Genomic DNA, 26,577 nt, shown 5'->3' with positions numbered 1-26,577 from the left:
CCTCGGCCAAGATTCAAAACCAAGTCTGCCAGATTCAAAAGACCATGCACTTGGCTACATTCTGTGGGGTCCAAATGGCAAGGGAGAAGTCAGAATAACCTCTGAGAAGGACTTTTCATACATAGACTCCATGAAAGAACACAATTACTGCCCTCAAAGCTGCTTAATTTTACCAAAATTTAGAATACTGGAGGAGATGCAGCCAAGAGAGGCAGATATGAAGTCAGAGGATGAATATATGATAACTCATTTGGTTGAGATTCACCATCTCCAGACCTTCCAAAAAATGGAGCCTCAGCTTATTTCCCAAATTTCCAGCAATAGCCCTATCCCAAAACATCATTTAATTTTCATTCCTGTGATCAATTGATTGATTCTTCTGACAAGTTCCATAGACCTGAGTGCCTCATGGTATCACTCCAGTAACTGAGATCATTTTCTATGACCTGCTTTTAGCTTTTACTTTCCATTTAAAAAAAAAAAATGCTTTCCACATCCCCGTATTAGCCAATACAATACTGCATTATTTCCTAACTGAAGATGATAGTAATTATGAAAAAGGCCTGTATTTTTAAGGTAATTGCATATTTGATTGACAGAAAAGGCATACAGTGTGCTAGGCCCTATGCTGTGTTAATTTCATTCCTTTCCATAATCCCCTCCCCACCTTGTGGGGTTACTTGACAGATGAGGAAACTGAGGAGCAGAGTAAAAGATGCCTCGGGATTCTGGTCTGCTGCTTCCTGTGCATTTAAGAAGTCCTTGACCACTGAGCTGCTCACCTTCACCAGGGTGACAAGCTCTGTTGTTTGAAGGATTTAATTTGAATAAAGGATAAACTAAAGAAACACCTTCCCTAAAGATGGAGTGGCTTTTTCCTGGGGTTTCCTATGTAATTAGGGAATTGTTAACTAGAAACTAGAGCTTGCTCCTTGAGCTGCAGACCATTCTTCTGCACTTTGCCTAGGACAGCCTCGGGCAAAGCTGACATCTAATGCTTTCAGAGGAGCTGGCAAATTCAGAAACACCAAGGAGGGTCTTTTAATGACATCCTTGTTCCCTCATTTGCAAACCGCACTTGGAAGAACAGGCTAATGATTTTAGGAAAACACCAACTTAATCTATTTTGTAGCACAAAACCACAGAATCCTTAGAAAACACTCCTTTTTATTTCTCCAATCAATCTTATTTTACTAAGAATTCTAGATCGACCAAGAAATATTATTTAAATTGCGAGTCATTGAGAAATTTACTTACTGAGTATTGTATTTTAATCATATTCCATAGTATTTCGGTTTTGTTTTTCTTTCTTATTTCTTTGCCTTGGGGGCCAGATGTAACTCCCCAACAGTAATCTCATATGTTGCTTAAATGTGTCATTTCCAAAGATTTATTTTATACTTAAATAGATCAAATGTCATAAACCATTAAAACACACACACACACACACACACACACACACACACAGAGTCAGGAGAATAAATTAAACAACAACCAAAAAAATACAGTCTATTTCAGATTGGCCAAAGTGAATCTGGATTCAGTGATACAGAGGGTAATAAGCATTTTGACATGTTTGCGTAAACCAGGCAGATTCCCTCAACATGTTTTCCAATTTGGGTTCTATTTTTTTGTGCTCTGCCTGAGGACATTGACGTCTGGACAATCAATGACAGGGGCTTACACACACGTACCATCCAGCACAAGCCTGAGAGAGCTGCTGAAATGGTTTAAAAGTTTCTGTGTGGAATCTACCACAAAGTACCAGTTAAAAGAGCCAGGAGTGAAAGCTGAGCTCCCAACTGACTAAGACTAAAAAAGATAATACCCCCAGGCATCTGTATGTCTCAGCATTTAAATTATATCCCTTGAAATGCCAATTTGGACTTTGTGCCAAGAAGCAGTTGAAGCCTTTTTTCATGGAAATACCCAATAGAAGACCAATCTGTTTAAATGAAAGGTGTCTCTAATCATTTGGTATAAACATAGCATGTTTTTATTTTATTATGTAACCTTGAATTATCTTGGCCTGTAATGAGGATCTTGCATTGTTACTGATTCTCAATAATTCCATGGAATTATGTTGTCTAAATGTGTATTCTAATGCCGGGGAAAAAAAGAGAGAAGAAAAGAAAATCCTATCTAATTATTTAAATGTAATTGCTTGAACTAGCACATGTCCTGGTTTTGAAAAATTCTGTTATATGCCAAAGAAATAATCTTACCTATAAGGGGTTTTTCCTCCAAGTGCCATGTCCTCACCAGTACCTGGCATGATGAAAGTGCATCAGTAGATGTGTTATTGGACAGTCTCTCTATTTTTATTCTTTCCAAGTTCCATCCTGTGTCCTTCTCTTTGTAGGATTAGTGATTATATGGACCTGACCCCTGTAGACATTGTAGGGAAAAGATGCTACCACTTCATTCACGCAGAAGACGTGGAGGGCATCAGGCACAGCCACCTGGACTGTAAGTATCCCTGTGTGGGGGACGAACGGGGCTGGCATCATCTCTTTCTCTCTCTCTCTCTGATGCTTCTTTGGCTTCAGTGCTGATTTTTCCCCTTCATCTGTCCTGTATGCATTTGTGGTGACTGTCAGCATGCCGTGAGAAAAAGTGAGACATAAATCATTTCAACTTGTAGATTGAAAGGTGGACCACAGACCCTGAGAAATTGCTGGATCTTTAGATGCTCACCCAGAATGTTGTGGTCTCTTGTGCTCTGTCTCCCAGAAAGTGGTAGGGAACCCTCAGTCTTAAGTGTTTCCTTGACCCTTTCACTTTCTAGAGAGCAACTTCTGCTTGAAAATTTGTGTTCTCAGTTTTAAGCTGTACATGGAAGAAGACACGTTCAAATAGGCCAGATCCTCACAAAAATGTCTACTTGAGCAACCACAAGACTAGGTTGTGGTCAGGAAGTCCAATGAGCAGGGAAAAGAACACATTATTTGGTTACAGTAGCTCTCAACAGCGGTGCCTTTTCTGTGTATATCTGGATAGAGGCTATTTAGAGGAGCAGGTACATCCAGCCTCTGATTCCTGGAAAAAAAAGAAACTGATCTCCACCCTTTGAGTCTTGTCTCCGAGCTCCTGACCTTCAGGCTCAGTTACCAGGACCTTCTGTGGCACTCAAGCAAGCAAGACCAACAGGGTTCTGGTTGGATCCAAGCAATAATTCACATGTGTCATCATGACCTTTTCCCTCAAAGCCCCATGAGCTGTCTATTTATATTGTATGTGAATGGGGTCTGACAAAAGCCCTGATCTGGTGGACCACCAAGGAAGGAGGTTCCCCTTTCTCATCAGAGCTCCTTTTTATGACCATTCAACAGACTCTTCCTGAAAGACAAGAGCTCTAGCAGCTACATTCCTAAAAGATGCTAAACCCAGTTCTGAACTCTGATTTTAAGTACGTGCAAGGTGCACAAATGAAATGGCTTCAAGTTGGAGGTTTTATGTGGTAAACACCAGCCAAATATTTTTTTGTATTTGCCCCCTCTCCCCTTTCTTACTATGGTTGAGGAGAGCTATTTTGGATTCTTTCTGCCTTGACAATCATTTCGTCATTTCAAACTCAGATCTTCAAAGGCAAGATGGAGACAGCTCTCCAAAGCCTCAAAATGTGCCCCTTGTGCGGTGTTTTTAACCTTGAGTTAGCCACTCCAGTGTAGGAGCAAATTCAATTTACTGTATCTCTGGGCAGACTTGCCTGCAAGGCTGCTCTCTGGCACATTCCCCTTCCAACACTGAACCATGTGCCTTGATATTGCACACCAGGGATTTAGGGAACACACTTGTTGCTAAGAATGAATGGGTGCCGTGTATCACAGAAGCAGATGGCTCTTCAATTAATTGGGGAGGAAAATGATGTTGTTTCCTAAAAAGAAACAGCAAGTTCTTTGTTGCCTGGAATTCAGAGAAAATGGAGAAAACTCGGGATCTTTGAAGGAAGCTCTAGATACATTTTTGGAATGAGATAGGCCTGAGATTCAAACTTTAAAAATGAATATATTGCTCTTAGGATACTTTTGTAGACCATGTGTGTGAGGACCGGATGAATTTTCTCATTTGGGAATCTTAATTAAGGTCTAAATTCAGAAACCTGACACTGACAAAAAAGAACTTTGTCATCCTCTGTTATTATTTGGCAAACGTTATGCTATCTCTCTGGGATTTGATTTACAGCTTGAAGAAACACAATTCCTCAGGCACAGTGAGCTAGAGCAATTCATTTCTTCCCATACAGCAAAGATCTCCAACAAATATGTTTGATGCCATTCTTTCCCATCTACTTTTATCTCATTTTCAGTAGCTGGAATAATTTGAGAGTGATGAAAATAAACTACTCTACCATTCACTATTGTGCACTTCTCCTAATTTTTCTGGTATCTTGCCAACTAATAAACAGAGAAAGTATGCTTTCAAATTCTGTGATTTTTTTCATTACTTGATATTGACATACTGGCTATTGCTTTTTTATGATTTAGCCTGCTAACAATGATTGAGTTCACTCTTTTAACTCATACACATGACTTCTAATTTTGAGTTCTTTTAATAACCTTAAACACATGAAAAACAAATAGAATGAGCTGATAATTCTGCACAGTAAAATACACTTCACATATTTAGCTATCATGCTGTGGAATAACTCCACAATGTCAAGTAGCACACAATTAGTAAAGCTGTAGGGGGAGGAAAAGGAGTGTTTTGATCCTGAAGAATTTTGATCCTAATCAGATTGAAATTTCAACGTTCTTGTAGTGCTTAATATCTTCAATCACACACACACAAAAAAAATCAAACTGATTCCAATGTCAGGTTTTGCATTCTGTGACTGAAAGAAAATGCTAAAATATACAAATGCATCTCGCTTTGTACAATAAACATTAACATCATTATAAAGTAAGATTGAGTCTAAAATTGTGTGATGGAATGTCTGATGTTTACCTAATTCTCGAACCAAAGCCAGCCCAGTAACAAAATGACAGAGCATGTAATAAGTCTTGGTTGTGTAAACACTGGAAGAAACGGCAAAAAGCCAGCACAGCATCTTGCTTGTCCAAAGCCCTGGGCTATTACTAAAGGAGGCCTCCACTGTGTCTTGGTGGGAGAAGGTCATGGGGACATAGAATCAGTTCAAGAATAAGATAGAATTCTAAAACAAAGGGGTGGTTAAAAAATAAAACACATTAACTATTTAGCTTTTCTTCCTAGAGCTATTGGCACAATTCCTGGTTCTGTCCATGAAAGACAGATTTAAGACATCTGATAATACTTCTGATATTTGATAACTGTCTTAGACTCTGGTTTATGGATAAAACCTAAAGACAAAAGGCTCATTCATCTTTAGTAACTAAAAATATCATCTTTATCATGGTATCTTTTTTCCCAGCATAGGCATCTGTAAATCCATAAGTGAATTTGTTTCTAGAATAAGGAACACAAAGGGGAATCTCAGCAGCACCAGGATTTGACAACTCTGATAAACCCAACCAAGACTTGAGACCGTGTACTTCCCACTGGGTGAACACCAGACACCTGGTAGTTCACTGGATTTCAACATAAAGAATCACTAGAATCATGTTATTGATGCCAACATGGTGGGTTAGTGAAATTATTCTGGGATTCTAAAACCAAGAGAGTTTCAGGGCCCCTTCTTTCCCAATGTGACCAAAGACCTCTGTGATTTCTTTTCTTTAAGCCCAATTTCATTGATTCTTCAGGTCAAATTGACCAAATCAGCATTTCAAGGCTTGAATTTTAAACCACTCATATTAGTAATTATTTGGGCACCTTTCCCTCTCTATCACCTTTCTGATCTCCATCACTCAGAAAGTGCTGACCTGGAGATGAGCAGTCGTGACCCTAGAGTCACTTGCTCATTACCCAGAGCATCTGTGTCACCCTTGAATTATGAGAGGTTTCAGCACAACCATCTACCAATCTACCTCTCTCTGTAGCTGGAAAAATAGAAGGCTAAGCCAAACACAGACAGACACAGGCTCTGCATTTCTCTTTATTCCCATTTAATCCTGTCTTTTGTCTATACTAGGAGCTGAATCTGTCTTGACACATCCACAGGGTTCTTCCTGGGTCAAATCAGCAACAATTCTCTAAAACCTTAAAGAGTGGCCTGGAGTGTAAGGGGGGAGGGGGGGGAACTCTCTTTCTCCTTGTGACATTACACTCCAACAGCAAGACTCAAACCTCTGCAGCTGTGGGATTTCAGAGAAAAGTAGACACTAAGTATAGACGTGGTGGCAGCTTTCCCTTCCCAGCACCTTACTCAGGATAAGAAAACTCTGGAAGAATTATTCCAGAGAGAGAAAGCCTTTCAGATTGTCTAGGACACCAGGTGGAGATTTAAAAAAAAAAAAAAAGCATGACCACCCAATGTACTTGGAGGTGAGTGTTGAAAAAAAAAAAAAATACAGTAGTCTAAGTGTTTATTTCTTAATTACAAACTTCTATACTTCTTAACAAAACTAATACACAGCTACCTGGCATAATGCATTCCATGCTGTTTTGCATCAATAACCCCTACACTTGCCTCCTGAAGGCGTCTCATCGCCAAATGCAAGCAGACTGCTTAATGCAGGACTAATTAGTATATCCCCTTCCAGTCTGCGGGCCCTCCATTGTAATTCCTTCCCAGCTCATTTTTTTCCACAACCGAGCATCAATCAAAGTAAGTGCCCTGCCTGCCTAGGCAACACAAGATGTCCTCCATGCATTTGTCATCTGCCACACAAACAAAAGGGGAATTTAATTGTTGATTTGGGTATGCAGCCATTGCATGCAGCAAAGGAAGCTGCAAGTGAAGGAAGAAGAGTGAAGTTTGGTGGGTGGGCCAAATGCAGAGAGCACCCATGGGCTTTTTGCTATCGCCTGATCTTAGCCTTTCTTCAGGGCTGGTACAACTTCAGGGATTTCGCTGCAACCTGGGCATTGGCTGGACTTTTTCCCAAAGCAAATAATTTTTTTTTTCACTTCTTCCGTGTGAATATGAAAACTCCCACAGAAGGAAATGCATTTCATAGCCACCCTGTCTGCCTTTCTTCAGAAGCCAAGTCAGCCTTCATCATGGGCCTGTCCATTAATTGAAGAGACTGTCACTGGGAGCAAGATAAAGCCAGATTTTTATCCAGGAGTGAATTAGTATTATTATTTTATGTCTCCCCCTCAACTCCCTCCAGCTGCTGATTTGGGTTCTTCCCATCCATGGGCAGCAAGCACAGAGAAAAAAGACCAGCACAAGAGCCTAACCAACAGCTGAGTACCCGCTCTACACACTGGTCTGGAACAGTAGTATTGACATCACCCAGCAGCTTACAGAAATGCAGAATTTCAGGCCTGCCCCAGACTCACCGAATCCGAATATGCAGTTAACAAGATCCCCAGCCAACTTTTCAAAGCTTGAGAAATATTGACCATACTCTTGTATGTAGAAGGCATTGTTTTACAGAGTCAATACAACGCAACTGACCATCTTAAAAATTTCATTTTCCTCTGGATTTGGATGAATTCTATTAACGCTAAGATGTGAGTAGTGAGTTAGCTCTGAGGGTGTCTCAGTCAGTGTTCAAATGAGGCGAGTATCTGATTACCTGATAACTTGATGACTTCACAAAGATGTGAAGTTTTAAGGAGGAAGTTAGCAGAGTTTTAAAAGTAATAGTATCCAACTTAGGAAGAAAAGTAGTTCTTTGGTGTTTTCCCCCAGGTCAAAGTTTTCCTATGCATACTTACTTGATTCCATGTGTTGAATATGAGCAGTGATATTTTCCCAGTTCAAGTTCATCTAACATTTCTGAGTTCTTACTATATACAGAGTTTTGTGATATTGCTACGAGGTTTCAAAAATAACTAAGATACAGTCTTTACCTTCAAGACACTTATATGACAGAAGAGAAGATAGCTTCCAACAGTCAAATTCTGAATAAGTGAAAGAGTATAGACAAAACACAGAAACCCCAGAGGCGGGGGCAAGCAAGGAAGGATAGAAACACCCAGGAGGGAAGCACACTGCCTGTAGACCTTGAAAGATGGTGGCAAGAAGCCAAGAGGGTAGGAGATATGCAGAGGTATCAAGGGCATTCCAGGCTTAGGAGAGCATATGAGGAACATGGAATACAAACACAGACTCTTTCCTTTCTCCCCAGAAAGTAAGCCAGAACTTTGATTTGACTGATAAATTCAATCCTCCTGTGGATACTTATTCCTTATTACCATTTCAATTAGTAGCTGCTTTTATTATAGTTTTTAAAAACAATAACCTTCTATTTGGGAAAAAAAAAAGTAACCCATTACTCTTATAAAACAGGATTAGGAAGATATCAATACTTTTAAATCATCAATTTTAACCTAAAACAATTAACCTAAATAAAAACTTCATCATCTCTTGTAATGGCATCTTAATCTAGTATTTTTTAAGTTTTTTAAGTTTTCCTTAAAACATCAATGACATCCTGCATACCTCAAAAAAAATCTCAAATTTTTAAAAATCCAAATAAGCAGCACAGGATTCAATTCATGTATGCGTCTAACATACAAGAGTTTGTCCACATGTGAGAGGTTAGCCAATGATCAGGTTGCTTAGACCTCTTTATGAACATGCATTCTTCGGTGGCTTCCTGGAATTTTTGTTGGGGCATTTCAGCTGAAATGTATTTGTGCTACAAGTAACAGAAACCCCAAGTAAAATGACTTAAGCTTTCTTTGCAATTCTCATAACTTTCTCTTCATGATGAAGATAGCTATAGCATCCGCCAATCATCACTTCCTAACAGGGTAAGGGTCCAAAGTCAGGACATGGTCAGTTGCTGTTGTGTGCTCATTTTTCAAAGAAAGAAAATACTCCCAGAGCTCCCTGCCCAGCAGAGAGAAGCACCTGTGTCTCTTTGTCCAGCATTTTATCAGATGCCCTAGCCTAAGCTACACACTGCAAAGGAATGGAATTAACTATTTCTGAGTTCAACAATCAAGGTTTTTTTCTCCTTGGCATTTTGGAGAAGGCCACCAAACATAAAACTCAAAACCAGAGTTCTGTTTTCTGGGAGAAAGTGGTAGTGTCCATTCAGTGGTATCAATGTCTTACATGGAAGAATCTGTAAGGTTTTTGCCACCAAGTACTTGGATTTCTAAAAATCTGCATAATGGGAGAAGAAATAGAATTTGTCTGGGGTTCTTTAAATAGTCTTGATTTCATGAAATCCTACTTTTATATACCTATACCTCACCACTTCCATATTTCTTTTTAAAGATGTTTCATAGACTCAACCAAATGACTGCATCCAGAAACACAAGGTCCTCTTCTAGGGCCCTCTTCATCTCTTTTGCCTTTTTTTGGTTCCTCCTACATCCCCAGTCAGCTTAACGGCTCCAGTGCTCCAGGGAGGAGAGGAATTCACCCAGCCCAAGTCAGGCCCCGTGGGCTTTCCTAGACCTACATGCCATTTTCCATACAATTGTCACAATTATAAATTTCTTAGTAAAAATGATAAGCCTCTCTCTTGCTCACTCAAAGGCAAGTAGAGGTAAGTCACTACTTTAAAGTGAAGAAAACCTTTTCAACCACTTCTCACAATGGTGACTTCCCTCCACTTTCACTGCCAGGCCTATATCATACTCTAAACCTACCCAATCACCCCCAGGGGGAATGTACTTAGCATGATTGAGACTGAGTAGGAGAACAGGGCCACCACAGAGCCTGTTTGCTATATTTCCCAGTGCCTGACACAGGGTAGGTACACACAAAAAATACTGAGTGGTTGGATAAGTCCATTGAACTTTCCCTAAAGATTTAGGGAAGATCCTAATTCTGTGCTGAAAAATTTACTTCTTTTCCTTTTGATAGCAAATCCCTACAAAAATAAAGGTATGGAGTCCTTAACTTTTTTAAGTTGAGAAGGGCAGGAATGAATAGTACTGAGAATTTCTGGTTGGACTGTGGACAACTTGAAAAAACGTGAGATGTTAGATGTCGCTTGTGCCAACAATTACTTTGATTCTCTGTGTCCTAGAACATGATACTGATACCATCAGTATTTAAAAGCCTTAGACTCCAATTTAGTACATTATCACTGAAGAAAAAAAGGGGAATTTATTTTTCAAACTTAACAAATTGACATGTTCTAAATCAATGAAAAGTTTTCTGCATGATTCAATATTAACAGTTAATAAAAATCTATCAATTGGCAGTGGTATAGGACAAAACCTCTTCTGAGGTTGTAAATCACACAGATAGCAGTTCAAGCAGGGCCTGTCATTAGTGTATTAGGGGGAAAAAAAATCCATAGATGATGCAAAGTCATTCACAAAACATCTACAGGTCTTTTGTCCTTAAACTTGTAACCCACGTTAAGTATCAAATATCATTCAGCTTTACAAAATATTGCTCAGCACATAGACTTACAAAAAATAAAAAAACTAAAACCAATTTGTGAATGCTTGCTATTTAAGACATCTAGGTCACTAATTGCAAAATCTATAGGAAAGTCTGCACAGCTTCAAAGCCTCGGTTGATCCTATGAGCAGTTCTAAATGAAAAACTGTCTCTATTGCAAGTAAATAAAGCACTTAATGCAGTCTCTGGCTACAATGCTGTTTCTCCGGTGGGTTTTGAAAATGACCTTCCTGTAAGCATCAAGGACTATAACTTTTTAGATAAAGAAACTTGTTCTTGTTTTAAGTCTATGTCAGGTTCATTCCCCTATAGCCCACAGTTTTCAAAAGCAGAGGAAAAAGTAATCCAGAATTTTTTTTTTTAAAAAGTCTGTTTCCAGAATGAAGTTCCCTGTCAGCCCGCCTTGGGCCTTAGGTGGAGAAGCAGAGATTAAAGAGTCAGTATTCTTTTTCATGTTTCATCTGCCAGTTTTGTGAATGTAGAAAGAGAACCAGTGGCTACAGCTGAGCACCCAACTGTGGTATTAAGTAGAAAGTGTGATTCTAGCACACCCGCCCTTACTTAAACACACACACACACATACACACTCCACTTTAGTGAATTCAAAAATCATTTTTGGGTTTCTAGCAGAAGGCATCCCTTCTCTGCGCTCTGCAGCCACTGATGAAGGTACCTCAAGGGGGGGGGGGGGGGTGAGTGGCGCGGCAGATGCGTCCTCATATCGCCATGACGATAATGAAGCTCTTTGTTCAGCTGTGTGAATGTGAAGTGTGGAATCTCCGATGATCTCACCATTTCCTATTTCTTCTATACTTACCTGAATACACCAAGTATTGCAGCTTTTTAATGCATATGCAAACCACTAAAATGTCCTTTTGTGAGACACTCTGCTAAAAGACCGCTTTTGATATGTGTTCTTCATCTCCTCTGCAAACTGCATTCGACTGCTTCCTTCTTTTTGACACACAACTAACTCACTATTTAGACTCTTTGGCTTTGATTTTGTAGAACAGCCCAACAGGAAGAGACCATGTTCTCTTTTTTCCTTCATATTTCTGAAGGCAAACTTGTACTGATTTGTTTTGATTTACTAACAGAATTATGTTCCCACCGCAGACACTGGCTTCCTTTATGTCCTTTCAGTCATCAGTCTATGTCTGTGGACAAAGTTTTCCCAAGGAAAACTGAAATCCCTCTGTTGGGAACAGCGTGCAGGGCTGTGGGTGTGTGCTACAGCAACAAAGCTCATCGGGTTTGGGGAAGAGTGATTATTCTCTACAAGCAGAACATTTCTTGTATGCCAACCACTAAGCTTGAACCATCAGACCAGGTGACATTTTAAAGGCATATTCAATAAAACTTAGCATACAGTTGGGTGTTTTTTTTGGGGGGGGGGCAGGGGGAGGGAGTGAATGTAAAAGGTCACATGCTCTAAAATGTAAGCACTTTATTTTCTTTGATTGAACAAACTATCTTCTTAGGAGTCAGTAGTATTTTGACTAAAAGCCAAAGAGACACTCATGGTTCTCTTAATTGTCAATGAGCAGGGCTGGTACAGCTCAACTGGGAGAGAATTTCAGTCTTCTTTGTTCATCTCTGCTGTATTCTTCTCCCAAGCAGAAGGTCATCTCTGTCCACCGAAGAGCACAGTTTGTAAGTCTCAGGTACCTTCACCTTGGAGGATAGGGTGACACTAAGTAGCTTGGTTTTCCTTAGGGCATTAAGAGACAAAGCAACCAGTTACACTCTAGACTAATAAGGAACATATTCTTGTGTGGTAGCAGAGGGATGCTCAGTCATGTCTGGACCATTCAGATGTGAAAACTGAAGAGAGGCTATTTAAAAATTTCAAGATCCTTAAATAAAAATTCATTCTTATCGCATACCCTTAAAGACCTAACTCCAGAGAAGTTACCTTGTGATCAGTGAATTCAGTTGAAGGACACACAGGCTACTCCACCCAAAAATTTTGGACAGCAAAAAGGAAACTTTGGAATAAACCAAAAAGAAGCTATTGTGTGTTAGGAGTACTTAGACCATATCTCATGGGTGTGAAGGTAAAAATATCCACATGTCTATTCCTCTCCGTCTGTTTCCTTCCCTCGATGGTTTGAATTTACTCCTGGGCTCAATAGCTTGATGAGTGTCTCTCTCTTTTCTAGGGACAATTAACTATTTTTAAGGACTTCATGTCAAATAACTGACATTGTGCTTTATTCTGGTTTTCCCCCACAAAAGGGGTGTTATGAAATTGAAAGATATTTTTTCATTTCTCTGTGTTATATTAACTTAAAACTTGAAAATAAAAACAACATCCACTGGATTAAAGAGAATCAAAAAAAGTTTTTGTGTGTTTTTCAAGTTCTCTAATTTATTACTCACTAAAAATCTCTTTCAAACTGGCACCAAGGTGGCTTTTCTTCTTGAGCTGATTAGGACCACATGAGCTCAGGAAAAGCTGTCAGATCCTGCCTCTGGCGCAGCTGGAATGATCCAACTGATTTGCCAGTATGATTTTTTTTTTTCAAGAAATAAGCTTCATTGCAAAGTCATAAATTTGTATTCTGGAGACCCAAGCAAAAATTATTCCTTGTTCATTTTAAAAGAAGTAAAATTCCATTGTGACTTCTTTTATGAGACCTCCTGAAAAACAACTTGGGCACTGACTTTGGTCAACTTTTTCATGCTTTAGTGGTAGCTAATTTCATACCCTGTCAGTAGTTATCTAGATTCCTAATGATGCATGGGGGTCTCATTCACAAAACACTAATCTTCAATACAGACTTGTGACCATGCTAAAATGTTTACCCTTTAAGAGTTCTGTTTATCAGACTAGCCCAGGGAAAATGTGGGTTAGACTATACTTGTCTTCTTCAATGGCTTGAGGTGGGCTCTGAAACCTGCTTCTTGATTGATATTCACCAAGGTAACTGAGGGGCAATCAGGTAGCTCCCTGACTCCCTAAGAAACCCCTTGCCCTTCGATCCTTTTACAGCCACCTCCTTACATCAAAACTCACCTGTCCTGCCACTCCTTCATTCAGGTCTCCTCTCTGCTAGATGGCCCCAGCCTGGGTTTGATAAGGAAGGCTGTGTGCATGCATTCATGGGCCCTAATAAATTAGTATTTGTCTTCTCAGAAAACACAGATGCATTTAAGCACACTGAGTCATCCTGCCTTATCTCTAAAAGGTGACACCATATCAGCCCGTTAGCAAATAAGCATTTCATCCCCCTTTACAGCACATACCTGAAAACCACCAGGGAGGCAGATGTTTTGCAGGATATCCATTTCACAGTTGAGATTTTGCTTGTCTGCTTGCTTTGAGTAAGAGTAAGTATCATTAGGAAAGAGGGCAGGGGTATCTTTATGTGGATTCACAAATTCTAATTTGATTTTACAATCTCTTTATTCTTTTGCCTTTGTCTATACTCTGTATTCTGGGGATACTAAGGGTTTTTGTTGTTCTTCTTGTTATTGTTGTTGTTTTGTTTTGTTTTTAAGTTTTGCCTGCCTGCTTTTGGTCAAATTCCAGTCCAGAATTCCCAACCAGACTTAGCTGACCTGACCACCATCTCAATGTTTTCTTCATGTGATTCTCAAAAGGAGTTTCTTAGTTTCTTTGCCTTTGTATTAAAAAAAAAAAAATACTAGAACCATTTGGAATTACCCTTTTTTCCAGATACAAAGCAGATAGAAATATACCACCAACCACTGTTTGGAATGCTATAAGTTTTCTCTGTGAAAAGAGTGGACAGAATTACATAACCCATCATTCCTCGATTAATAGTTAACCAGGTTGAGAGGCTCTGAATAAAAGCACATCTTGTTGCATGCAACAATGGTTTGACAGAAGAGCTGTACAGCACAGTTAGTATTTTACTGCTTTCAGCTTCACCACGCAGTTTTGTAGCCTGGGAAGCCATGCATGCAGAATGGCAGAACTTACAATTGCCTACAAAAGTAGAGTATTGCTACCTGTGGAGCCTTGACACCAAGGGAAGGTGACAGTTCCGGACCTTAGAAATACCCTAAACTGTGTGGTAATTTCAGAATGGAATTTACCACAAATGAAATACTCATAAGTGAGCCTTTTTCAACAGTGCCAACATAATTATTAAACTTTACAACCATGCATTTAGTGTATTGGGGGAAAAAAGGGGGAGAGGAGAAGAAAACATGAAAGCAAGTATATTCATAGATGTAACAAGAGGAGGTTTGAATTGAGACCACTCTCAGAAGCAGGAGAGTGGCTCAGGACATGATGGGAAGAGTTTCTACAGCCTGAGACACGGCTCTTTTCCAAAGTGATTCCCCTTTACCCATCCACCCCCCTCAAAAAAAAAATCAAAATGTACTTCATGAAACTATTGTATATGAAGCACTTATTAGCCGTAATTAAATGGACAATATGAATTTACTACGTCTTTAGGACTCTGGCTTGTTCTGGTTTAGAGCAAGATGATTAATGCAAATACATATTACTTGAGATAACCATTTAGCAGCTAATTTAGCCAAATTTATTACAGCAGTTAGAGGTTTTTCATTTTAGCAGACGGAGACAAGGACATGCCAAAAGTGAGCCACGTAGACGAGTGCACACTGCCCTCTAGTGGCCAGCCGGCTGGTGAGCTTTGGGGGGGGCGCCGTGTTGCCGCGGTCCGTATCCAAGTCATAACAGCAGTTTTTGCACATTTCCGGCATCCTTTTAAACCATTCCCATCCATAGCACTTTATTTCAAAGGATGATTTACTGCACTTTCCCCTTTTACTAGCTCAGGAGTACCCAGATACAAATCAAATCAATTTCAACTTGGCAAGATTTTGGTTAAAGTATCATTTTTAACATCTGCATTTTAAAGCTCCCTTTCAGTGGGTATTTAATGGCACCATTTCACATTAGTGATTGTTTTTACTTGTTCCTTCATTTTGGGCCATATTTCAGAGTCTGTGTGGAGCTGTCACTCTGTTTGGCTCTAGCCAAGTCAATTCTGTGCCTCCCTTAGGCCAATGTTTTTCTCTGACTCCGCTGGGGATTTATTTTGTTCCAACCTTCAGGGGTCTCACCAGAATTTCCCCTTACTGAACCAATGTAAATTTAGTTCATCCAAGGACTATAAATGCTGTTAGGTGTAGAAGGATGCCAGTTGATACTGCTTGCACTGAGGGCAAAGGCAGAGGGGTAAAACGGCTTTGGAACCAAATCTCCAGAACCTCAAAAGAGCGCTATCTTGAAGCTATGAATAAATCACATACAAATTTGCCTTCTTACCATTTGACATCAAACCCATTGACAATATCCACACCACATTAGGTATTCTTCGAGCCAAAAAGATTTGTGGTCCTTTTATGCTTCCTTTCACACCATGGCTGCCCCGAATGGAATAGAGTCTTGCTACTAATGCCAGTAACCCTGGCTCCAGAGCTGCCGCTCCACTGAATTGTTGATTTCATTTGTCCTACTAATGGGATCCTACATTAAGTACACAGAGGAGCACCCCTGGCTTGGTACAGGACCTTGTGTTTTGAGACTTAAGATTTTGTAGGAATGAAAAATCATTTTGTCCCAGTCTTAATATGATGCCTCTGTCTTGCTTTTTCACCCCCAGTGCTGAATAAGGGTCAGTGTGTGACGAAGTATTACCGTTGGATGCAGAAGAACGGAGGATATATCTGGATACAGTCTAGTGCCACCATAGCTATCAATGCCAAGAATGCAAATGAAAAGAACATCATCTGGGTGAATTATCTCCTTAGGTATATTTTCTCCTTGTTTTATTTCTGTCTCAATTATAAACTGTGCAGCCCTATAGTTAATAGCTGGCATGTTGTAGAAAGTATTATCTTTAGATGTTACTTGGTATGGAATTTCATGGAAGTTCTGCTCTTCGTTCCAAGAGAGTCAAAGAAATGTAAGATCAAACTTTTGCAAGGATCTTGCAGAGAAGATTTGCAAGATGCTCAGTAATTCTTAGATTGTCAACATATGATCAGCTCCAAAAGGTTGCTTTATCTCCTCACAAATGCTCAGACCAGAAAGACTATGGACCTTTGTCTGCAACTGAAGCATTAAAAAAGCACCTCCTTACCATCTACCACATACTCCCAGCCTTGTGAAAATTAAGCTCAAAAGGAGATGCCGGGAGAAGTAGCAGGGTAGAATATATTCCTCTTGTATTTCATCCTTTTGATGCTCTCAGCCTATTTCAGAGCATATGATTCTCTAGATATTGAGGTAAAGTGAGTGGCTTTGCCAGAATAATAACAATCTCAGTATTAAAAAAATGAAGACAATCTTTTGCCTACTGCTCTGTGAACTCAGGAAAGCTTTACTGCTCTTACAATGTATCCTCAAATTTATATCCATGTATGAGTTCAAGGTCAATTTCCTCCTAAATTCTGGTATGAGACACCTTTTCTTTCTCTTTCCCTATCTACACTCTGCTTTTGGATTCAAGCAAGTGGAAAAGGAACCAGGATCAACAGTCAGGGTGGTCTGGGTTTGGGGGAAAAGCCTTCTGGGAGATGCTCTAATCCTATCACATGAAGCTATCACAATGCTTGGCTTGGCTCTCTGCCACCACTGTCATTCCAGTCTTTGGCTCTAAAGCCACCAAGCAGGGCCCACATATGGTTTGAGGAGAAAACATCCAATAGGTCTAATGAGCAGAAGTTGGTGCCCTGTGTGGATAATGTTGATTGGGACTATCTGAATCCCCATTTTTGTTTGAGACAGCCAACTACACCTGAGATGCTAACAACCATGGCTCACCAGCATGCTGGCCTGTCAGTGTTTCACATACTTTGGTGATGACTTGAAGGCATGAATGTGCTTGCTTCCAAAGACATTAGTGTCAATCAGACACTAATGATTATTGCTCTAGAGAGGGCCTTAATGGGTACCACTTAAAAGAATCTTCATTTATCTACTTTCTTTTCCTTTTTTGACCTTTGCTGCTCTGTATTAATTCCCTCTAAAAGTAAAAGTATGTGTATTTAATGCCATTTTCTCCAAGACTTGATTTTTCATGCAAACTATCCCCTTGGAATGTTATAAAAGCTTTTATGACAAACAGAAAATAGAACAAGGTATTGTGGGATTGACATTCTTTTGGCTGAGCAAAAATGGTGCTGTGCCAATGACACCCACTACTATTAAGAAATAAACATTGATGACAAGAACATTATAGGCTGGAAAGTGTCTGTCTTCCATGTCAACATAAGGTACTAAAAGTCATCTATATGGTTGTTATGCCCATTCTATGAGATATTTTTCTATCTAAATCTTTCCTACTGTATCATCAGCCTCATGACTTCCTATTCTGTCCACAAATGGAAGGAGTAAGAAGGGTTAGGAAAAGTCAATCTATACAACCTTGGATCAACACCATTGATCTAGCCAAAAGTCAAATGGTACATAAACCTTTGGTAATTCTGTTCCACTGAATTCCATATGGATAGGGGGCAGTTTGAGTATCATAGACTACGCTTCAAGCTTCAGAGCCTGAGTCTCAGATGTGGCAGACCTACCCTGAGGTTGATGATATGAGACAGTAAGCTGAAGGACACTGACCCTTGAACTCCCATGGTATCTGGAGTAAAGAACACTGATGTTGATGGATTTTTAGCAGAGGAAATTCCACCAAGCCAGCACCCATGAAGGTCATTCTGTAGGCTGGAGATCTACTTAGAAAAGGACGTTGCCTAGACAAAATAGCAACTACTGAAGTTTGGCTTTCTTTCCCAAATTCTGATCTTTTGTTCTTTCCCAAGCAATACTTTCCTACTGTCTTTTTTTCCAGAATCCCTTACTTCTGGGCCCAATCCTGGCTCATCCTTCTCTATTCTGAAATTACCTGCCTAATATTCTTCCCATGGATTAGAATTATAGACTCAGAGTATTCAGAGACAGCAAAGTGCTAAGTCCACCTTCCTTCCATTAGTCTCATCTGATTATCAGGAGAAAGCTTTGCTGCTGAAGCTAATTCACACTAAGGAGTAAATGCCTGATAATCCATCTTTGTGAATTAATTCTCCCAGGGACATCTGCAGTTTTAAAAGTAGTTACTGAAATAGTGACTCTTTAACATAGGAAATTCACTACAGGCTAGCAAAACAAATCAGTAATCATCTGTTGTAAGTCTCTGCTTGGCTGGCCATCCAGGAAGGATAGAAGAGGCATTTCCTGTTCCAAGGCAGGATGCCTCGGTGTGCCTTCAGATTTCAGCAGCCTATGTTGCTCATACACTTTCAGGCCAGCTGGAAGTGGCTTTTCCAGAAGACAACTAGCTCTCGAACTGACCGAACATGCTCTCTTTTCCAGAAGAGGCTTGTTTCTGAATTAAAAATAGACCAAAAATTAAGCACATTTGTGCAAATGGGGTTAGATCCATTCTGTTAGGGCCTCTCTCACACTGGGACTCTCCCCACTGCAATCAGATTCCCAGCTAACAAGCCACAGGTGTACACCACATGAGCAGATGAAAATGTGATTGTAATGGGTGTGTTGACAGTTCAGTAGCCATAATCCATGCATCCCAAGGTACACCTGTGCATCTGTCAGATCGTTAGGCACTGAAGATTCTGCCCCCCACCCCCAGCAATAGCTTTGGAACTATCTGAACAGCTGAGAAGTTACATCAAGGGGCCAAGACAAGGGTACTGAGGCAATGGACTCATTAAGAGCCCAAGAGAAGGTAGGGCACACCAGGAGGTATGGGAATGAATTGTTGAGAGTACTTCTCATCCTCCCAGCCCCCCAGGGGTTATACTGGGAGGAATGTCAAGCAGCACAGTTCCCTGGCCTCCAGTGGTACCTGATTATTTAAAAGGTTTTTAGTGGCTTTGTTGCAGCATTTTGGGTATTCAATCATTGTCGCAGGGTGCACCTGTACCCTGGCTCATGCAATCCAGGCTTCTTTAAAAGTCCCATTCTTTAAAAGAGCTGAGAATGATTTCCTCTTTAGTCTCCTAAACTTTCTAAACTCCACAAGTTTGGGAGAAGGTGGTACAAAGCAAACCATGCAGAAAAGGTGACTGCACTCCTGAGGAATGTCTCCCTCCCCCACAGTAATCCTGAATACAAGGACACGCCCATGGACATCGCACAGCTCCCCCACCTGCCAGAGAAAACTTCTGAATCCTCTGAGACATCCGACTCTGAATCAGACTCTAAAGACACCTCAGGTATTACAGGTATTACTTCTCCTCCATGTTCTATAGTTATGACTGCCTTGTCGGAAAGGAAGGGTGGGCAGTAGCCAAGGGCCATGGTCAAAGCCAAGTAACACATTTAAATTTTAAATGTGCACATCAAGTTATTACTGAGTCTTCTCTCTCTACACACACAAATGCTTATATTTACATTGTGTATAAATATGTGTGTGTATGTTGTGATATATATGTGAGAGTGTGTGTGTATGTGTGTATATAATAACATAAACATACAGAGAGCAAGAGACTGATTTAGCAATCACTTATGTAATGTTAGACCTTCCTTGACCATGTAGAGGAGCTATGCTATAACCCCATAGTGTTGTGACCTCTTTACTGGAAGCAGGCACTAGAGAGCTACCTCCAAGAGTATCCCTACAAGTTGGGATTAAACTCCTAAAGTAGGATACTTTTTTTTTTTTGAGAGAGAGAGAGAATTTTAATATTTATTTTTTAGTTTTTGGCGGACACAACATCTTTGTTTGTATGTGGTGCTGAGGATCGAACCCGCCACACGCGTGCCAGGCGAGCTCGCTACCGCTTGAGCCATATCCCCAGCCCCTAAAGTAGGATACTTAATGGCATCTATAAATGCCTGTCACGCTGTTAGAATATTACTTATTTTCTTTTTGTTTGTTGATGCTGTTTTTGTTTTTTGTTTTTTTTCTTGGTACTGGGGATTGAACTCAGGGTTACTTTACCACTGAGCTACATCCCCAGTCCTTTTTATTTTTAATGTTAAGATGGGGGTCTCAGTAAATTGCTGAGTCTTAGTAAATTGGCAAGGCTGGGCTCAAACTTGCAATCCTCCTGGTCAGCCTCCCGAGTCACAGGGATTACAGGCATGGGCCAGGACACACCTGGTCTGTTACTCATTTTCTCAATTATCAGAACAAATCCATGCTTTCCCCTTTCTAGGCATTTTGACAAGCAGACTTTGCAAGTAGTTACTTGGAGTTCAGGAAAATTAATGCAAAAATTTGCTTTTCCTCCTATTCCCAATTCCATTCCACAGACGTACGAGAGCCAGGGAGCACAGAACTTGCAAATTTTTATAGCTGCAAAAAAATTGCTAAACCTTTTCTAACGCCATCTCTTCTGCTACAAAAAAGGGAAGTGAAGGCCAGAGAGTTACATGATTTGCCCAATGTTCTAATCCCAACCACATCCAAAATGGTCATGGCAAAGTGGTAAAAATCAGTATCATCCTTGAATCTTCTAAGACTGTTTTTACTGGTACAATCTAATCTTCCTAAAATGTGGCAGGTTATTAGAGTTCCCCCACACCCCCTATCATCAGGGCACCTGTGCTCCAAGTTTATCAACTGGAATGCCTGTACTTTAGACAGAGCCTTGGAAAAGCAAGAGAAAGTGAAGAGTACTCATGGAGAATCTTGATTGTTTTCCTACCTCTAAATTGATTTGAAAGTTCTTTACTATGGCAGAAGTTCTAGAATAGTCTCTGCTCTTATTTATAACAGTGAACAAACAGACAAAAATCCCCTACCACCATAGGGCTTATATTCTAGATGGGGGAAGAAATAGAAGCAAATAAAGTCATACAGTGAATCAGATGGTGAATCCTAAGTGCTATGGATAAAAATAATTTAATAGAACAGAGTGTAGTTTTCAATAATGAACAAAAATATTCACCAGCGTAAGGTGCAGACCTCTCAAAGTGTCACTTTGTATGCCTTCATTTTTCTTTGATACTAGCACCTCATTCCAGGTTACTCATTCCCTGGGTATCATTATAGGGCTTCTCAAACTATAATATGCCTTAGAATCTCCTGAGGAGCTTGTTCAAATGCAGTACATGATTCAGTGGGTCCAAAAGGGGCTGAGATTCTTCCTTTGTACCAGGTGTCCAGGTGAGGCCCATGTTGCTAGCCCATGCCCACCCTCCAAGAAAACTTCCGCTAATCTAGGCCCTCAACACAGAAAGTCCAGGCTTTAAGTCACCAGAAGATGGTGCCTTCCCTGCCCCACTGTGGTTTCTGCCCTGCTAACGGGATGTTCTCTCTGTCTCTCCTTTCCCCGCACCCACCCTGTCACCCCGGCCGCTGGCCCCACGCAGAGGACAACGAGAACTCCAAGTCCGATGAGAAGGGGAATCAGTCCGAGAACAGCGAAGACCCAGAGCCCGACCGGAAGAAGTCAGGCAACGCGTGCGACAACGACATGAACTGCAACGACGACGGCCACAGCTCCAGCAACCCGGACAGCCGCGACAGCGACGACAGCTTCGAGCACTCGGACTTTGAAAACCCTAAGGCAGCAGAGGACGGCTTCGGTGCACTGGGCCCTATGCAGATCAAAGTGGAGCGCTACGTGGAGAGCGAGTCGGACCTGCGGCTGCAGAACTGCGAGTCGCTCACGTCCGACAGCGCCAAGGACTCGGACAGCGCCGGCGAGGCGGGCGCGCAGGCCTCCAGCAAGCATCAGAAGCGCAAGAAGAGGCGGAAACGGCAGAAGGGCGGCAGCGCCAGTCGCCGGCGCCTGTCCAGTGCGTCGAGCCCCGGCGGCCTGGACGCAGGCTTGGTGGAGCCCCCGCGGCTGCTGTCCTCCCCCCACAGTGCCTCGGTGCTCAAGATCAAGACAGAGATCTCGGAACCTATCAACTTCGATAACGACAGCAGCATCTGGAACTACCCACCCAACCGGGAGATCTCCAGGAACGAGTCTCCTTACAGCATGACCAAGCCCCCAAGCTCCGAGCACTTCCCGTCCCCGCAGGGCGGCGGGGGCGGCGGGGGGCTGCACGTGGCCATCCCGGACTCAGTCCTCACCCCGCCGGGCGCCGACGGCGCGGCTGCCCGCAAGACTCAATTCAGCACCTCGGCCACCACGGCCTTGGCCCCTGTCGCCTCCGATCCGCTGTCGCCCCCGCTCTCGGCGTCCCCGCGGGACAAGCACCCCGGGGGCGGCGGCAGCGGCAGCGGCGGTGGCAGCAGTGGGGGTCCGAGCGCGTCCAACTCCTTGCTGTACACTGGGGACCTGGAGGCGCTGCAGAGGTTGCAGGCGGGCAACGTCGTGCTCCCGCTGGTGCACCGGGTGACCGGGACCCTGGCCGCCACCAGCACGGCGGCACAGAGGGTCTACACCACGGGCACCATCCGCTATGCTCCCGCCGAGGTGACCCTGGCCATGCAGGGCAACCTGCTGCCCAACGCGCACGCTGTTAACTTCGTGGACGTTAACAGCCCCGGCTTCGGCCTCGACCCCAAGACGCCCATGGAGATGCTCTACCACCACGTGCACCGGCTCAACATGTCGGGACCGTTTGGCGGCGCCGTGAGCGCGGCCAGCCTGACGCAGATGCCCGCTGGCAACGTGTTCACCACGGCCGAGGGACTCTTCTCCACGCTGCCCTTCCCGGTCTACAGCAACGGCATCCACGCGGCACAGACTCTGGAGCGCAAGGAGGACTGAGGCGCCGCCCCCCCCCCCGGGGGTGCGCAGGGTCCGCTCGGAGGAGGCATCGTTGGCGTTTTTCGTTTAGACCTTTAATTCTAGCACTTTGAATTCGAGCAGGTCAGCGTCTTCTTTCAACACGATGGTCCCCATTCCATCCCCTCTTTCTTTAACGTGACTTATTCTTTCCTGTAAAGATATGTTTATTTTTTTGCCTTCAGAGGGTCAGATGACCAGTTGCCTGCCATTTTGTCTTCTTCTAAGATGTGTGTTGGGTTGTTTTGCTTTCCTTTGCATCTTTATTAAGATGTCTTTAATGTGTATATGCCTCTGCCATAGAATACTCAGTCTTGTGGTCAAGAGATTTCTCAAGTGACAACCATTGGGTTTTCTTCATAAAGATCTTGATATGATCAAGATGGAAAGAGACAAGCATAAACAATGTGCCCTGTTTGACTAAGTCAAATGAAATGGGGTGGGTTTTTTTGTTGTTGTTTCTGTTCCTAATTCCTTTAAAAATAGGGAAATAGTATTTTAGAATTTTATGCAGAATTTAATTCTCTTTTTATGGTTAAGATTTTAAGATTTTTCTTACTTGCACATAAAAATAATTTGGGTTCTTAAACTTAATTTCTGGCCTGTGACTAGAATGTTTAAAAAAAAAAGTTGGACTAAATGTTAATTACTGAAACATTAACTTAATTTCTAAAACCATGGTGCTATCATTTATTAATCTGTAATGTCTTCATACAAAATGCAGCTCCTGGGCTGGGTTTTGGGGAAAAAAATGTGTTCTGTCCTGGTCTGGAGTCCCGTTGCTGCAGTCTCCTTGGTTAGTTAAGACAAAGCCCTCATTAACATTTGCTGCAGGACTTAAAGTTTTTTACCTCCCAACTAACAAACATAGCCTCACATTAAATTTAATGGGTCAGTAAAGCCCTTTTAAAGGGGGGGCTTTTGAAAAACTCAATCAAACTGATTTGAGGAGCAGTTTAGGTACATACTGCCTTTTATTGAGCTTTTTATTTCCCCCTTACTCAGTCTAACTGAGGCTAATTTTGCAACTTCAATAACACTTCAGAGTAAAGGAAGGAAAAGTATTTAACATGTTTTTGGTTTGTTTCATTTCTTGCTGAAAAAAAAAAGGTTTGTATTTTGGGGGACTGACTTGATGGAATTTATTTCCCTTGGTTCTAATTTCTAAGTTGAAACCAATAAGTTTTAAAACTAAAGAATGGGTTAATAAGCTTCAGACAGATAACTGCAACTGAAAACTGCACATTAAGTTAAAAAAGGAAAAAAAAAAGAAAAAGAAAAAGAAAAAAATATCCTATTTTGTCTTTGTTGCCAGAAATCAGTGTGGTGTCAAACACTCCAAATGACTGTCTAGTATAAATTCTTCTTCCACTTCATTTTTGGCAGCTGTTTGTTAAGGCATCTAATAACAGATGTGAGAACTGTAATGTGTACGGTGTGTACGTGTCCTTGGCTGTCAGTCCCATTGCAGTTTCAATGTGTGTTTCTATATGCAGTATATACTAAGCTAATGTAGTTGTTTTGTCCTTTGTCTTCTCTGTGCTCTATCTCTAGTCCGGAGTGGTACAGTCCCATTCCTGCAGTCCTAGTGAATCAGTGATTCTTGGGGGTTAGTGGTTTTTGTGTGGTGGCCTTCCTCTGTAATGTCACCCTATACTGCTTCTACTGTCTGTGAATCCTCCGTTTTACTTTTTTAAATTCCTGCTGTTGCTTTGCTGGTGTATATTCTCCCTATCTCTCCTTTCTTTCCCTCCCTTTCCTGTCTCCCTTTTCCCCTCCTCTGCTTTCCTTCCCCTGTTCCCAAAATCTTTTTCATTCTCAGAGATAAAAAGACTCTTAACTAGCTCAAGGTTAATGGAGCCATTTTCCCACAACGGAATTCTGGGTATGACTCTCTCTCTTTCTCTCTCTCTCTCTCTTCTGGAGTGCTACGCAAAGCACTGAAGAATAATGCTCAGATATATTAAATAAATCGATGCCATACAGCCTCAGTTGTTAACATTCCCAGAGTCCCTTGTGCTCTACCTATAAGCAGTGGGTGCTTTTCTTTGGTTTCCTTTCAGGTTGGCTGATGGAGCAATATATAAAGCAATTACCAGTGAGACAGAAAATTATTTCAAAGGTCAACCAACATTTTTAAAAAACAAAATGGGAGGGGGTAATGGAATATAGAATTGTCATATATATTTGTTTATTCGTGCAATGCTAATATAGTAACTCGGCTGTCCTTTGAATATCACTGTGTTGAGTGGATTCCTCTCGAACCTTTGATTCTGTGAGTTGGGCCCAAGCCATGCTGGAATAATAGCAGAAGGAAGTTAAATGCCACAACTTTTAGTAGTGAACTTCCCTGAAGGACTTAGGTGGTGTAGAAGGTGAAGAAGGCCGATCGAGAAATTTAAAGATTAATTTTGGAAGCTCTACTCTAGCTATTGAACAATCAAAGGAATGCACCTATCAGCTACAAAGAACAGCTAGACAGCTGTTTTATTTTTTCTTTTATAAATGTTTCTGTGTTGTGTCAAAATGATTTCTGGTGATTTAAACTAACAGATAATCACAGCTGCTGTCTAAATCCATAGTGTTTAAAATTACAAAATGAAAAAAAAAAACACTTCATTACCTGTGAAGACTGTGTCTGTGTTTTTAACTATTTCTTGTACAAATATATGAAAACTTTTATGAGGAGACTGGTGCCAAGTAGCTGAATAATGGGGAAAGGGATATTCTGTTCGTAAAAAATCTTAGCAGTGTTACCAACTCTACGATATATATAAAAAAATAATTAAAACGTTACAAAGCGACAGCGATGGTACATTTGTTTTGTGTGAAGCTAACCGGACCTAACTTCCTGAGTGCCTGGCTTATTTTGAAACATTTTTTTTTCATTGACCATTGATAATGCTGCAAATCAGAAATGTACATACTTCATTTACAACAGGGTTCTTTTTATACTTTTGTAGATTCTCATACATGTCACATACATGGTTGTCTTTTATGTAACTTAATTTTTTCATCCGCAGGTGCCATTTTCATAATAAACTTCTCTTGGATTTGTTACTATCTGGCATCATTTCTTTTACATGTAACCATCCTAACTAATGAATGCTGGTAGTATTTGTTTAAGCAGGTACCTTGGTCATTATTCTCTATCTTTTAAAAAAAAAAAAAGTTTTTAAAAAAATGCATCCTTATTTTTGCTAGTTTTGGAAAAAAAAAAAATACCTAGCTTGTGTACTGATGAGGCTGACAAGGCACAGATTAAGATGCTAATCCAAATACTACACGGAACTTGCAACCATCCTAAATTTTCAGCTACCCCAACTCATTGTCATACTGAGCATTATTATGCACATTGTCAAAGCTGAACAATGGGCCTGCGACATTAACCACTATGTGAAGCGTGCATTTTTTCTTGATTAATGCACCTTAAGTGATGACAGTTTTCATACATTAATCATTTAAAATGCACTCGATATTTTCATTTATTACAACTTATATAACCAACT

General features: G+C 41.1%; 1 protein-coding gene across 12 annotated transcripts in view; it reads left to right on the top strand.

Annotated features, from left to right (window-relative positions):
• The window catches only part of Npas3 (neuronal PAS domain protein 3), an 851,762-nt gene extending 825,634 nt beyond the window's left edge, over window positions 1-26,128 (top strand). For 8 of the 12 annotated variants that reach the window (XM_058573655.1, XM_058573649.1, XM_058573648.1 and 5 more), the window contains 4 exons: window positions 2,363-2,469; window positions 16,015-16,162; window positions 19,476-19,600; window positions 21,696-26,128. In XM_058573655.1, coding sequence (XP_058429638.1) covers window positions 2,363-2,469; window positions 16,015-16,162; window positions 19,476-19,600; window positions 21,696-23,050 — 1,735 coding nt within the window. In that variant the 3' untranslated portion in view covers window positions 23,051-26,128. The remainder of the gene's footprint in view (window positions 1-2,362; window positions 2,470-16,014; window positions 16,163-19,475; window positions 19,601-21,695) is intronic. The other 4 variants (XM_058573656.1, XM_058573650.1, XM_058573646.1 and 1 more) reach the window with 1 other exon arrangement.
• The last annotated feature ends 449 nt before the right edge of the window (window positions 26,129-26,577 follow it).

The sequence above is a fragment of the Marmota monax genome, unplaced genomic scaffold (assembly GCF_021218885.2).
Source record: "Marmota monax isolate L192 unplaced genomic scaffold, Marmota_monax_Labrador192_F-V1.1 WCK01_AAM20220418_F8-fsc00222, whole genome shotgun sequence".
Lineage (NCBI taxonomy): Eukaryota > Metazoa > Chordata > Mammalia > Rodentia > Sciuridae > Marmota > Marmota monax.
Note: the sequence above shows the minus strand (reverse complement) of the source record. Positions and strands in the feature narration are given on the sequence as shown.